The sequence below is a fragment of the Diadema antillarum genome, unplaced genomic scaffold, assembly GCF_040938485.1.
Source record: "Diadema antillarum isolate AM-2024a unplaced genomic scaffold, OU_Dant_1.0 seq00000455_RagTag, whole genome shotgun sequence".
NCBI classification, from domain to species: domain Eukaryota; kingdom Metazoa; phylum Echinodermata; class Echinoidea; order Diadematoida; family Diadematidae; genus Diadema; species Diadema antillarum.
In genome coordinates, this window is record NW_027271427.1 from 133,812 (window position 1) to 150,000 (window position 16,189).

General features: G+C 41.3%; 1 protein-coding gene across 1 annotated transcript in view; it reads right to left on the minus strand.

Annotated features, from left to right (window-relative positions):
- LOC139732909 (zonadhesin-like) overlaps positions 1 to 16,189 on the minus strand; it is a 49,005-nt gene that overhangs the window by 31,631 nt on the left and 1,185 nt on the right. The window contains exons 3-10 of the mRNA XM_071643747.1: positions 15,079 to 15,243; positions 12,281 to 12,445; positions 10,952 to 11,170; positions 10,154 to 10,336; positions 9,033 to 9,233; positions 8,195 to 8,233; positions 2,763 to 2,819; positions 2,123 to 2,362 (exon numbers count right to left, since the gene is read on the minus strand). Of these exons, the coding sequence (XP_071499848.1) occupies positions 2,123 to 2,362; positions 2,763 to 2,819; positions 8,195 to 8,233; positions 9,033 to 9,233; positions 10,154 to 10,336; positions 10,952 to 11,170; positions 12,281 to 12,445; positions 15,079 to 15,243 (1,269 nt within the window). The remainder of the gene's footprint in view (positions 1 to 2,122; positions 2,363 to 2,762; positions 2,820 to 8,194; positions 8,234 to 9,032; positions 9,234 to 10,153; positions 10,337 to 10,951; positions 11,171 to 12,280; positions 12,446 to 15,078; positions 15,244 to 16,189) is intronic.

Here is a 16,189-nt window from a genome sequence, read left to right on the forward strand (position 1 = left end):
ATGAATAAATGAGAAAATAAGTACACCAATGAAGAAAACAAGAGACCCGCGGGTCACGCGCTCACCCGAGTATCGCAATTTCCTCTTCCATGCATTCTTGCACACTTTTACCTGAGAACAGGTCTGCATATGGATCCCCCCCCCCCCCCTCTCAACTCGGGGGGGGGGGGGGGGGGGGGGCAGCCCTGGATCTGCAATTAACAAACTTGGAACTAAAGTCATCAATGTACAAACTCATGATATTAACTTTGCTTTATCATTTCTGGTTCTAGAGCAGAAGATTTTAAATATTCCTTAATGTGGGGGGAGGGGTGGGCCCCCTAGGGGCCCCCCAAGAGGGACATGGTGCCCATTTGAAGGAATTGAGATTCTATCCCGCTAGGGATGCTACCTGCTAAGTTTGGTCAAAATTCATCATGAGGTTTTCAAGAAGAAGATGAACATGTACAATTCAGGCTCCATTACAACTGTAGGACTTCTTCCCATCCCTCTCCTGGATCCCCAAGGGGGGGGGGGGGGGGGGGGGCACCCCTGATTCCGCCATGAACAAACTTGAAACTATGTGTGTCATCAATGTACTAACTCATAGTATCATCCAAGCCCTATCACTTCTGGTTCTAGAGAAGATTTTTAAAGGTTCCTTAATTTTAGGGGGTTTGGGCCCCCTGGGGACGCCCCAGGTAGGCCATGGTGCCCATTTGAACAAATTGAGATCCTGTCCCCCTAGGGATGCTAACTACCAAGTTTGGTGAAAATCAGACATGGCGATCTCAAAGTGAAGATGAAAATGTACAATTTAGGCCCCATTAGAACCCCTCCCCACCCCCCTCCCCTGGGTCCCAAGGGGGGCACCCCTGATTCCCCCATGAACAAACTTGAAACTACAGTCTTCAATGTACTTACTCATAGTATCATTTAAGCCCTATCACTTCTGGTTCTAGAGAAGAAGATTTTTAAAGATTCCTTAATTTTAGGGTGTTTGGGTCCCCCTGGGCCCCCCCCCCCCCCCCCCCCCCAGGTGGGCCATGGTGCCCATTTGAACAAATTGAGATCCTATCCCCCTAGGGATGCTACCTGCCAAGTTTGGTGAAAATCGGTTATGGGGTTCTCAAGAAGAAGATGAAAATGTAAAAAGTTTACGCACGACGGACAACGCACGACGGACGACGCACGACGGACGCCGGACGAAGAGCGATCGCAATAGCTCACTTGAGCCCTTGGCTCAGGTGAGCTAAAAAGCAACTTAAATAGCGAGAATTCATTCAAGACAACAATGACAAATTACACCTTTACCAAATTTGAGTGTCACACGTTGGAACAATGAATATCACATGTAGGAACAATGAATGTCTCACTGAATGGATATCAACTGTCAATAAAAACGCTCAAATAAATAGGCTAGCCTGTACGAATGCATGTTTGTGCTTATGGTTTCTTCTGACATTTTATAGTCCATAACCTGCAACATGGCCACCTCTCTGATAACTTGCACACTTCTACAAAGGCCAACCCACACAGTCCATTTATTCTCTATTCATATTGAGCACATACAGTAGCTGGCTGCAACAAACCATGTCTTGAATACAAAGAGAGAAAAATGAACTGTGTGGGTTGTTCTTGTGGGAGTGACCAAGTTTTCTCAAACAGTTTTCTACAAGGGTAGAAGAAACCCTAAACACAAACTTGCAGTCATGCAGGGTGGCCTGTTAAGTTTACCACAAATTTTGACAGATCTCATCCATTCAGTGAGACATTCATTGTTTCTTCACAATAACACTTAAACTTGGAAAAAGTACAATTTGTCATTGTTATCTTTAAGGTTCATGTGCTCAGTCGTGCATGACATATGTCAACATAATCAGGAATCAATGGAACGAGGAAGAGTTCCCTTCCCTTACCACCAACATTGGGCTCTCCATAGCTGACAATTATGAAATAGTACAACATTGTAGCTCTCCAAAGTTGGACTATCCTTTTTTTTTTCTTGTCTTTTTCTTTTTGATATGCACTGTTTTTGCATATGCTGTAATGGTGAAATGATCCATTCACACATCTACTGAGGATCACAAAGATAACATTGATAAAAATACAAAGAAGGATGATAGAAGAGGTCATAGCTCACGTGGAGGGGGAGGACATTCATCCAAGCTGGCCACACAGTCTCCTGAGCCAGGTAATCTAACCATACCATCGGGACAGAAGCATCCTTGAACACACATGGCAACACAGGCCTCAGGCTTTGGTTCCCAGCAGGTTGGCTCACAATTAGTCCCACAGGTTTTGTAGACCAGATCACCCAGACATTCAGCCGGCAGTGTATAGGTCGGTGGGTCAATTAGCACTATTCCTGGATCTTCAATAGCTAGGATCAGGTTTAGATGAAGAACAGATAACATAGATTAGTGAACCTCATTTCACAGTTTAGTTCTCATCTTGAAGTAAAATAAAACAAGCAAAACAAACCGAGTGCTTGGGCAATCTGAAAATGTCTTTGTGTGATCTGAGCCAACTTGAGTAATGTTCAGTTTTCAGGGACAAAAACAGGCAAAATACTTCATGATTAGTCATCCATACAGGTAGTTCCACCTATAGCACTGTACTCTGTATTTTGTTAGGTCAAAACATCTTGATATGCTAAGATCTCATGTATCTACTTGTATACAAAACTAAAAAATGCATGAAGACAGGCTTGGTATTGATACTTAATCCCCCCCCCCCCCCAAACAACAAAGACAAAATGAATATCATAAAAAAAAACTTACGAATGCATTTCTTCACACCATCAGCAAACTTCTTTCCCTCTGGACACTGGTTGAGAACTACAGCATGGATAGATAGCATTACAACAATTATACATAACACTTTCATCACGGTGCACGATTAACTAGAAATGTCGCTATGGCGACTGGCATGCCTCCGCCATAATGCATGATTCTCCTAATAGGTCTATAGTACAAGTGGACAATGTGTGATTACATTTTCACAAAATTGGCAAAATATTAAAATGACAAGTTTGTCACAGATGTGTTGAATGTTGACCTTCCTTGACCTAGTTTTGATTGGATGAATAGGAGAGCATGTATATGCGGATTTAAGGACTTTAACTTGACTTCGACCAATTCATTTAAAGTTTATGCATTAAGTAATTTTCAAGGTAGGGAGAAAGAGTGCAATTTCTGTATTGAATACTAAATTGTTATCATTTTCATCTGGCCTTTGACCCTAAGATTCATAAGATAATCACTGTCAGGCAGAACATGCATAACAGTAGTAAGTTTCAAGATAACTTGAGCCACTTCCGAGATATGGAGGAAAAAGCTAGTTCAGCACTTTCACTTGATCTTTGACCTTTTGATCTTTGAGGAAAAAAAAAGAAAAAAAAAAACCTTTCCAGAGAATCTCTATTAGGATATACTGTACATGCATACACCAAGTGTGAAAAAAAAAAATCCTGCTGGCATTGCATAAATATGAGGGAAATAATTAAATTTTGAAGTGTTGCCTTTGATCTTTGACCCCTGACCTTTGACCCTATCAACCCTAAATTCTCTAGATAATCACTGCCAGTCAGTACATGTACACTGTATATATACTATGTTCCATGAAGATACCTTGAACAATTTCCAAGGTACGGAGAAAAAAGTGAAGTTTTCATATCTTTACTTGACCTTTTGACCTTTGACCTCATGACCCCAAATTTTCACTAGAGAATCTAAGTTGGGTAATACATGTATACACTAAGTTTCAAGAAAATATCTTCAGGCATTGCATAGATATGGTGGAAATATTGACATTTTACATATTTGACCTTGACCTTTTGACCTTTGACCTTGAACATGTGCACCCAAAAGTTGATAGGCACAACTTCACTCCCTAATACACATACATGCCAAGTTTCATGAGGATACCTCTTAAGGTATTTCAGTTATGCTGTCCACAAAATTTATTACAGACGGACGGAAGAACGGACGGACAACCTGAAAACATAATGGCTCCGGCACCACTTCGTGGGGGAGGCATAAAAAACAAGAGACCTGCGGGTCTAGCGCTCGCCTGAGTATCGCAAGTTCACCTTTCACGCAGTCACTAATCTAAATTATTCACAGCTCTACCAAAATTTGACCAGGCATTCTCAAGTAGAAGATGAAAATGTACAATAGGGGCCCAATTTTTTTAAGATTCCTCATTTGGGGGGATTGGGGCCCCCTGGGGCCCTCTGATTGGGGCATGGTGCCCATTTCTATAAATCGAGATCCTGACCCCTAGGGATGCTACCTGCCAAGTTTGACGAAAATACACCATGAGGTTTTCGGGAAGAAGATGAAAATGTACAATTCAGGCCCCCATTTGGACCTTCCCAACCAACCAACCCCCCCCCCCCCCCCCCCCGCCCCAAGAGGGGCACCCCTGGATCTCCTATGAACAAACTTGAAACTAGGTACTCACTCATAGTATTATCTTAGCTCTATAACTTTTGATTCGAGTGAAGATTTTTAAAGATTCCTTCAGTTTGGGGGTTTGGGCCCCCCTGGGGGCCCCTGGGTGGGGCATGGTGCCCATTTTAAGAAATTGAGATTATAACCCCCTAGGGATGCTACCTGCCAAGTTTGATGAAAATGGGTCAAGGGGTTCTCAAGAAGAAGATGAAAATGTACAATTTAGGCCCAATTAGAACCCCTCCCCACCCCCCTCCCCTGGGTCCCAAGGGGGGCACCCCTGATTCTGCCATGAACAAACTTGAAACTACAGTCATCAATGTACTAACTCATAGTATTAACTTAGCTCTATCACTTCTGGTTCTAGAGAAGAAGATTTTTACAGATTCCTTAATTTTTGGGGGTTTGGGCCCCCTGGGTGGGGCATGGTGCCCATTTTAAGAAATTGAGTTCCTAACCCCCTAGGGATGCTACCTGCCAAGTTTGATGAAAATCGGTCATGGAGTTCTCAAGAAGAAGATGAAAATGTACAATTTAGGCCCAATTAGAACCCCTCCCCACCCCCCTCCCCTGGGTCCCAAGGGGGGCACCCCTGATTCTGCCATGAACAAACTTGAAACTACAGTCATCAATGTACTAACTCATAGTATTAACTTAGCTCTATCACTTCTGGTTCTAGAGAAGAAGATTTTTACAGATTCCTTAATTTTTGGGGGTTTGGGCCCCCTGGGTGGGGCATGGTGCCCATTTTAAGAAATTGAGTTCCTAACCCCCTAGGGATGCTACCTGCCAAGTTTGATGAAAATCGGTCATGGAGTTCTCAAGAAGAAGATGAAAATGTACAATTTAGGCCCAATTAGAACCCCTCCCCACCCCCCTCCCCTGGGTCCCAAGGGGGGCACCCCTGATTCTGCCATGAACAAACTTGAAACTACAGTCATCAATGTACTAACTCATAGTATTAACTTAGCTCTATCACTTCTGGTTCTAGAGAAGAAGATTTTTCACAGATTCCTTAATTTTGGGGCATTTGGCCCCCCTGGGGGCCCCCTGGGTGGGACATGGTGCCCATTTTAACAAATTGAATTTCTAACCCCCTAGGGATGTGTACCTGCCAAGTTTGGTGAAAATGGGTCAAGGAGTTCTCAAGAAGAAGATGAAAATGTACAATTTAGGCCCAATTAGAACCCCTCCCCACCCCCCTCCCCTGGGTCCCAAGGGGGGCACCCCTGATTCTGCCATGAACAAACTTGAAACTACAGTCATCAATGTACTAACTCATAGTATTAACTTAGCTCTATCACTTCTGGTTCTAGAGAAGAAGATTTTTACAGATTCCTTAATTTTGGGGGGTTTGGGCCCCCTGGGGGCCCCCTGGGTGGGGCATGGTGCCCATTTTAAGAAATTGAGTTCCTAACCCCCTAGGGATGCTACCTGCCAAGTTTGATGAAAATCGGTCATGGAGTTCTCAAGAAGAAGATGAAAATGTACAATTTAGGCCCCATTAGAACCCCTCCCCATCCCCCTCCCCTGGGTCCCAAGGGGGGCACCCCTGATTCTGCCATGAACAAACTTGAAACTACAGTCATCAATGTACTAGCTCATAGTATTAACTTAGCTCTATCACTTCTGGTTCTAGAGAAGAAGATTTTTTACAGATTCCTTAATTTTGGGGGGTTTGGGCCCCCCTGGGGGCCCCCTGGGTGGTGCATGATGCCCATTTTAACAAATTGAGTTCCTAACCCCCTAGGGATGTTACCTGCCAAGTTTGATGAAAAACGGTCTTGGGGTTTTCAAGAAGAAGATGAAAATGTAAAAAGTTACGCATGACGCACGACGGACGAGGGACGACGCACAACGGACGCCGCACGAAGGGCGATTGCAATAGCTCACTTGAGCCTTTGGCTCAGGTGAGCTAAAAATAGGAATCTGGCATTTCTGGAATTTTACAAATTTATATGTATGTCATATGTAGGGCCCTATGTCACTAAAGCCCCCATTTCACTGACATCTGAGGCTCATCTGATCCACAAAATGCGACACTTTTGCCTTTCCCGTGAGTTTTGATGAAATCTTTATCGGACAAGCTCCAGAAACTTGCAAAAAGACTCACCAAGGGTAATACCAATACCAATACCAGAAGAGCACCATTACCAAGGTTCAAGGTTAACTAGTTCAATGACTTTTAATTTTGGAAACTAAACACGCTGTCATAGGATGTAGGCTGGACACGCCCGACAGATGCACAATGCAAGTCTAAAACACAATGGTTTGATCCCACACATATCCAACACTAACTGGCATGCGCTGGCGAACTAAGCTCTGAGTGTACAACTCTAGGACCTTCATCATACGATCTTACCTCACTGAATCATGCCTGATATGTTTCACACTGACCTGACAGTCAACCAGTGCAAGTTGTATCATCAGACTGGTATTCTATACGCCCTAGCAAGTGGCCAGAAGCAAAAGCTGTGTTTCCAACGATTGACAGATGAGTAAAAAATTTTCAGGGGTATAGGCTACAATCAATGTGCCTAAATGACAATTATCTCAGCCCCCAATTATACCGTAACAGACTGAAGGTACATGTACGATAGATGATAATGACAGAAAGCCATCACATTGAAAGTTTATCAAGTCATTCCCTCTTGCCATATGAAAACTCTTGAATACATTCTATACTATGATCCAAGTATATATCCCTAAACAATTTGTATGTCTGTGAGCAATGAACTTGCCTCTATGCTGCACATTGTAATGATATTGACAAACATTGTTCTTTATACCTTGTTTTCTTTGCTCTCTTCTGACAAACTTTAAAAAAATTGCCTTCAACACCTTTTACAGGCATGGAGACATGACAGACTGGGTAACATACACTATGACAACAAACACAAACTTAGACAAATTCAAAAATGTGCTGTGTGGAAAGCTGTTTGCTGATCAAAAACAATGATCCTCATGGACAAGGTGATACTAAGGGTTGCCAAGCATGTAGCATTACAACAGCAGCTGGCACTCTTGAGTGATTGCTTTCTTTTGTGGTGATCTTCTCTGGTTGTCTTGGTGGTTGAGGGGTCATGGGTAAACCTATGAACCCCCTCCCTCCCGTTGACATTTCCCGCCATGATTCCGTAATGCGCAAAGATTTTGCCGCGCCATTTCATGCCTGTTTTCATTGTAAGTCTCCTGCATATTTTGAGACCAAATTTGTGACATTCAGGAACACCATTTTAAAGTTATGTAATGTTCTACATGTATGCATGTCAACCCAAAACAGCTCAACAACTTTCGCAAAAGCAATAACAAATTTAAGGTTAAAAAAAAGAATCAAATACACCGTGTACATAAGAAATTATCAAAACAATAAAAAACAACAACAAATTTATTTTGAATGTGCTATTTTTATGCCAAAAATATTTTGATCCGTCTTGAGGAATTCTGACACAAATATTTAGCAATCCTTCAGTCTTTTGAATGGAGTCAGGAGGCAAACATCTGATTTCATGCATAAATTTCCATAATTAATTTACTAAAACTAGAAAATCAATACTTCTCTATTGTATGACCACATACATGTAATCTTGTAGTTGACATTGGGCTCTATGTTCTGGTAAAATTTTGCAGTGATGACACCATCAGTGGCCAAGATCTGAAGGGGGGGAGGGGAGGGGGTCAAAATGACATCCCCATATTTACCACCTTTGGTGAATGACTCATCTTCAACTTTACATGATTCAATGTAGCATACTCACGTGAGGGGTCCACAGGGATTGGAGGACCAGTCTTAAAGGCTGTGACCAATGGGAAAACAATAAAAACATGGACAGTTTAAAAACAATTTTTGTCGTGTTAAGTATCTGACACTAAATGATATCAATGACATTTTTTTTTTCTCCAAAATGAGGATATGTTTGACAGTAAAAACGGCGTGTTGGAAAGAACATCAGAATGGATGCACATCACACAAATTCCAGAAGCTTATACCAAGGTTAATATCAGTTCATTTTCATTTCAACAAATGAAATATAAGTACATGATTTTGCACTTCACAGAACCTGCCAACACAGTACATGTATCTATCATTCAATTGCAATTTCGCACAAGCATCAGGGATGAATGTTTCTGCCTCATGGCTTGAATCTGTCACGTCTGCTTGTGTAATTTTGGAAGATAACAAAATCATCAAGAAAAATTGATCAGATTGTAAATCTTGTTTTTTCCAAAGTAACATGAAGTAGGCAAAAACAAGCTATAGAACACACATACACAGTTACATAAATGAAAGATATTACTCATGATTACCGCTAGGTTTGAATTTTCTTAACCTAACAGTACAGAGTAAGAAGAACTGAATATTCAAAATCAAGTGATCAAATCCATATTGGTCACAGAAGAATTCATATTTACAAATTCAGCGACGGCAAAATTTTGAAAAGAATTATCAACATATATCTGTGGCTGCACACAGTTATACCTCCTCTCTGTTGGGGGATACTACCTGGTGTAAATTGCAAAGGCAGTCCACAAGGGAAGCACTGCTTACTGTATCTCAGAAAAAAAATCAGTTGAATTCCAGGGGGTTACACTTACATGTACAGTCTGGCTCCTCTCCTTGCACCTCTGTGCCCTGGATGACGATACCAGTACGGGGATCGGCACACCAGCATTGGTTGACACTGGTGTGGCATTGTACAACAGAATACAATCCGTCTGGGGTACACTGGGGCACAAATTGGTTATCGTTCCCTTCTGACAATTTCTTCTCCCGTTCGTGCTGACATGGTCTTGCATCTGAGTCATTAGGGAGAATAGTGTGTGAAAGCAAGAAAAAAACTTGATGGGCATTTCCACTTGAGATGAATACATCTATGGTTGTACTGGTTGCAACTTACGCAATAAAACATCAATACATACCATACTGACATATTCTACTTGTGAAATTAAACATTTACAGTAGTACATTTCTTCCAAGCAATACTTAATTTTTGAAACTATTGGAACATTGCAGAGATTCACCCACACTTTTTCCCATACAGATTCAAGTCCAAGTCCAATGATTCACTTGTGTGTGGTATAAATCAGACATCATAACATTGAGAATGAAAGGAAAGCACAGCCTAAGAAGTCTAAAGGGCCAAATAACTAAAATTGTGCAAAATATCACATGTTACAAAAGAAGCAAGGACAAGTTGCATGGGGCTGTCTCATAAGCTTGCCTCCTTTTTACTCAGCCTTGCCTGGGCCAATCAACATTGCGTGTCAATAGAGCCATCAAGTCCCTCAAAACTCAATGCTGTCATTTGGTGCTGCCTCTTAAAAGTCTTATGAATATAGGCCTACAATTATTTATCATTTGTAGATGAAACAAAAACCTAACTTTAGTGCTTCACAATAGCTGTAAGATGGGAGTGAAGGACAGAAGCAACCAATGTAAAAATGTTAATATTCAAATCAATGTTGAGTGTTTTAAATATACAAAATGTGAAGAATAATTATAACAAAATTGTTTGTAGAATAAACTGGCTACAGTTATGGCTAAATATCTAATATTTCTTCAATACAGGAAATACATTTAAGTTCACATTTGTCAAGTGAACAGCACAGGGATGAGATGACAATTTCTGCAGCCAAATTGCCCCAGGACTTGCCGAGGTCAAGGAAAAACTTGTTCTCACAGTCAAGAATTTGAAGGTGTTCCCCTTATCACTTACCGTTACCACACTCGTTGGGTTGCACACATGTGTCGCTACCCTCTGCAGATAGAATGGTGTCCCCATCACACACACACTGTGGGACACACATCTTGATACATGGCCGTTGCTCAGGGTAGTCACAGCTGAGTGGGCAGGCCGTCCCGCACGGCTCAGGGTGCTGACCCGGTGGGCATAATAGCCCTGTGCATTGGGGTTGCAACAGATCAAGTCACCAAAGACTGAAATCATTTATGAATTTAAATCAAGCTGCCAACATTCAAATATCAAAATAAGGGATGTTCCAGTGTGCAATCAGGGAGATACTTGTGCATCTCCGGCATTTCAGAGGGCTAAAATAGTGTCCCAAGTCAGAGAGCCTGTATATTCTCCTGTCAGGACATCAAGAAATACTGAAATATAATTCAATAGGAAGCATCTTGTCGAATAAGGGAAATGTAGTAACAGCTCTGACAAGGAAACACTAAATACATTTTCTAGCAAAACATTAACAAACGCTCTTGTTCAATTTCCAAAATAGTCTCCATACATAACTACAGTATAAGAAATAAAATTAATATTGCCCATGCATCTGCTGTCCAGGTAAAACATGCACTCCCTGTGTGTATCCATTGTAAGTATATCTCCCATGTTGGCTAAAGTCTCTTCATGTATGACTGTGCACACTAAGATTAATCACAGGAAATGATAGTTAGTAATATTTCCTTTGTACATAAACATTATCTTTTTGTTCATTTTCAAAGGTGTCAGAAATACATGCATCCTTTAATGCAGTCTCAGCTATATATGAACACATACCATTGTTACCACCTTCTTCAGCATCACATTCATTTGGGGCCACACATCGGTCACTGCGGTCAGCAGCCAGGATTTTGCCATCGGTACAAAAGCACCCAGAAACACACTGCCGTGTGCATGGTCTTTGCTTCGGCTGGTCACAACTCAATGGACAGGCTGTGCCACAGGAGTCATATTCCATGCCCTCTGGACAACGGCTCTCCAGAGGACCCGGTGGTCCTGGGTATGAAAAAAACAACAACAATAAAAACAAGAAAACAAAGAAATAAGCCATACACTAGCTAACATATTATTGGATCATCTTGGAAGTTCCAGCTTCTTGTGCACTGCTATAAACAACATGTATATCTGAATAGCAATAAAATGTCTGATGTACTTCAATAGTCTGCATTATAGTGACAATGCAGTACAATGAGGATTCAACACTAAGCTTATCAACATTTCCCATCCTTCCAGGATCTCAAAAGTTACAATCTATGCCATCCACCTGGATATAACACAGATCTCAATGCTTCGTTTTCAGTCTATATGGATAGCTTCGTACATTGGGGAAAGCCATAGTCAGGCATTTCGGTTGCCATGCTCACAATATTTCAGCATTTAAATGTGTTAGTTCATCAGCTTTGCTCTATAAAAGGAGGAGTCTAGTCTATTATCCCATATCAAAGATTGCCAATACAGACTGTACATCGTGTAATGCTAACATCTGAAAGATCGATATCAAGTTTCTCTACCTTCTACACTGTATCTCCAAGAGATGATACGACTGTACAAACATGACATAGACTTTATATGACACCTAGATAGATGCTTGTCATTTGATTGGTTGTTTGCCATTGATCATTCATCCCTTTTTTGCTATTACGTCATCACTTGTGCAATTGTGGCTTCATTTACTGTGCAATCTTGGATCCATATGATTTGCTCAATTGCGCGCAAGCCGAGACCTCCGCACACTACGCATGTACACGTAAAACGCTTGTATTTGCAGTGTGTATGCGACAGCACGCTAGCATAAAAGCACTCAGTGAGCACACTCTCCATCTAGATGCTGCACACTCTCTCGTTTGTGAATTCATAAAACATCACATGACAAGGATCTATTTTAGGTGTTATATACTCAAAACACATGATAAATGTTTTTTATTCAGGCAATGGACAGAATATTTCACTCGGAGAAAGAGGAAATTATTGGTCAATTCAACAGGGCTGCGCCGCATTGAATGGATCATTTGATCTTTCACCTCATGAAATATTCTGTCCATTGCACTCATAAACATTTATTTGTATAATAGTTCTGAATAAAATGCAAACTCGGATGAAGCTTACCAGGGATGATTGATGGGGTGCAGTGGTAGCCACAGCTGCTGACACAGCACTTCTCTGTGTCCGAGCACTGTCCATCATGGGTACACAATTGGTTTTCACAGAAGCCTGCAGCCTCTACAGATGGACATTGTCCAGCATGGATGGGAGGTGGTGGAGGTGGTGGCTCTGGAGTTAAAAGGAAAGAGAGGTGCCACAAAATTCCTCAGAGCTCAGCCTTGACTGAGGTTTGTAAGACTGCCCCTTTAAATATCATGCACCATGGCTTGGAGGGTTTACATGTTGACAACACACTCCCCTGTATGGTAGACAATGAACTTAGTGCAGAATGATGTAAAGGGTCTTGAAAAGTGAAAAAGTGAAAAATACATTGTAGGTATAAATCTGGGCACAACTCTCATGTCATAAGACTAAATGGTGTAACACTCAGATGAAGAGAGTCACTGCAGGTCTGTAGCCAACATGCAATAGTCATGCCTGAAGAGTAGAGGGATGGAATGCTTGGGGTGTGCTCCCCACCCTCCTCCTGAGAGGTACTGACCCTTATGTATAGCCGGTGTGCAGTGATACCCACAGATACTCCCACAACACTTCTCAGTGAGGGCGCATTCGCTGTCATGGCTGCAGAAGGGGCTCAGGCAGTGCCCCACTGCAGACGCTGTGGGACACTCACCGACATGGAATGGAGGATTTACTGGGAAGAGGGGAAGGTCTGAATGACAGGTGCAGGGGGAAGAAAATGTACATGGTAGCTGAAGGTGAGGTACAGACTACATGATGCGTCTTGGTCCCTTTAGAAATTATAGTGGATTAACAACTTACATCTGGATTCTTCTTTTGTTTGTTTGTTTTTCTAGAACTATATTTGACAGTCCTGATGAGGTTTGCTGAGAATCTTTCTTCAGGAGACTTGTTACAAGAACTCACAAGAATTTTCTTTCCCTCTCTTTTTTACGAACCCACTTACAAAAAAACATATGTACAAATGTATGTACAGTAACCTCTCAAACTGAATTTACACAGCTCATTTTGCCACACACCGACTACCACAAATTCTATATAAAGTACTTGTTGTCATGGGCCCTGTTTCATAAAACTTGTCATCAGTGATAACTGCCACATTTCTATGACAAATTTGCTCTATAAAGCCAATCAGATGTAAGGATTTCAGTAGCTTGTCACATCTATGACACTGATGACAAGTTTTACGAAACGGGCCCCAGATGAGTGTTTGGAAAAACAACAACATAATAATAATAATAATGGAATTTTTACAGCGCATATAGCAAATGAATGTTCCCTATGTGCTTTACAAAAATAATAATAATGGAAACATGAATCAAAGTCTGTTAACCTATTGAGGACAAACTGATTCTGCTATTACATGCTATTCCCAGACACCCGCCTGAGTATATTTGAGACTACAGCTATAATCTTCAATGGGTTAGAAGGACTAACCCATTGAAAACAAAAAAACAAAACATATAAACAAGCAAACAAACAAACAAACAAACAAACAAACAAACAAAACGATAGAGATTTGATCTCTGGGAGATGACATGTTACCAGTTAAACCCAGAACAAACAAATTATGCCAGAACATCACAAAGTAAAACAAAAAAGAAGCATTTTCAAGTGAACTCGAAAATGTTTTGTTTCTGGACCCTTTCTTGTAGAGTTATGAAGTTAATTTTCCTAAAATTAAGTATTGATACTAAATATTAGGGTACAAAAATTTTATGGTCTACAAGAAAAAGCCCAGAAACAAATTTACAAGTTCACTTGAAAATGCAGCCATTTTTATATACTGTTGATAGGAGAATTCAAAATTAGCAGAATTCGAATTGTGTATGAAAGTGAACAAAAGATCTCATATGAAAAAAACAAACAAACATTGCAGCTACGTAGGTGTAGCAGTAGCCATGATATTTCAACATTAGCATGAATGCAATGTTGTAATGAGTATGCCGAGTCTCAGCTTATTCTGAAAACCCCTTTATAATGTTTTCATCATGGTGATAAAAATATCTCCTTTTTGTTTCATGGACAATACAGAATGACCCAGTTCACTTAACCCTAAAGGGCCCGGGCTTTTTTGGCTATGCTCAGACCGGGGGGAGGAATGGATTCACGCCAAATATTTCGCGAGGTTTTTATCTTCGCAAATTTATCGCGAGTCAGGTGCTGTTCGCGAAACCAAAGTCACGCGAAAATATTAACTCTGATCCCGATGTGGATGTGATGTACGCATGTACATTTCTCCATTCAGTACAGGACTCCGCGATCGCGAATTTAACCACTCGCGAAATATATGGCGTATTCAGTACATGCACCAATCTTCTGATTACTGGACGGCATCATGTCCACTAGACGAGAATCGCCAGACAGCCACTGCTGGTTCTTATCCCTTATAGTAGCATGGTAGTGCATATTTTTTTTTCCCCCGAATTATTCTTGCTTTGCATTGTTTCTCTCTCAGAAAGCGCGGTCAGACTGGCAAAAGATCGCAAAGTTTAAGATCGCGATCTTTAAAACCCAACGTTTTGCCAGTGTGACCGGAAACTTCCCGCAAAACTTCCAACTCCAACAAGGGATATTTCCCTCACGCCCGGCACACTTCTTGTTCTGTTTGCGGGCGGTGTCTCTGAAGCGCGAGGCCATTGCCATGTACAGATGTGCATTGTTACGTCACAATCACTAAAGGCGTCTTCCTTGTGCACACGTACCAATGACCTAAACTAACTTCTCGATCTTTTGCCAGACTGACCACGCCTAAACAGATAGAGCACCATTCCACTCACCTGTCAGGACTGCAGTGGAGCAGCGCAAGCCACAGGAACTCACACAACACTTCTGGTCTGCAGGACAGTCCATGTCTGCCATGCACAGTGTTCCATCACAGTTTGCTGGGCCATCCTTTGGGCAGGTACCAAAGTGATTTTTGGGTGGAATAACCATTGGAGGCTCTGAGACGAAGGAGTGAAAAAGGGAGGGTGGGATAAAGGTCACACCTGCAATTTGTACACTGTACATTTCCTTTACCTGTTGAGGATGGACTGATTTTGCTACAACATGCATTTCCCATAGACACCTGCCGAGTATAATCCGGACTCGTCTTAAATGGGTTACTGAAATTATGCTATTAAAAAGTAAAATACCAAATAAATAGAGCAACAACATCTGTTTCATCAGTTTCAGATATACTTGTAGATGATATTGGAAGTATATGTCTATCATTGCCAATTCCCCTACAAATGCAGGGTCCCAAGGTTATATATGCAGGCAAGCATTAAATTTCAGTATACCCAACTGTGCCTGTGTGAAGTGTGTACATACAATAATGTATATGTATGCATGAACTAATGTTAATGTGCATTTTGGAATGGGTAGCAGAAATCCTGCAATCTCATTGGTCGAGAGTTGTGTGTTGATTTTTACCGGCAGCATGCTACCTCACAGGGGACAGCCACTGTAAGCATATTATTGCCCACTTGTCGCAAGAGTTCGCCCACTAACGCAAGTCCTCCTGCACTTAGTAATAGACGCCTCCTGGCTAAAAAAACATGCATCCTATCATCACTGGATATGCAATTTTGAAGGAATAAATGCATGGTTTTTGTTTATGGCAAGCTAAAGAAATTTACCCAATAAATTCACCATTGGGTAACATATTCAAGAAATAAATTTCTGGCAAGAAAATTGTCCCCTATTCTAGATAATAGATGACGAGCATGTCTTTTCGTGCATCAGTAGGAATAGTGTGCATGCAGTAACTGTGAAATTGAGCCTAAACACACTAGGCATCTCTTTCTAAGTTGAGATTTCCATAGTTACCTTATGCACACAATTCTGACTGACACTATAAGACCTGTGTGTCAAATTTGCCTAATGTTAGTGATGAATACCTATTTG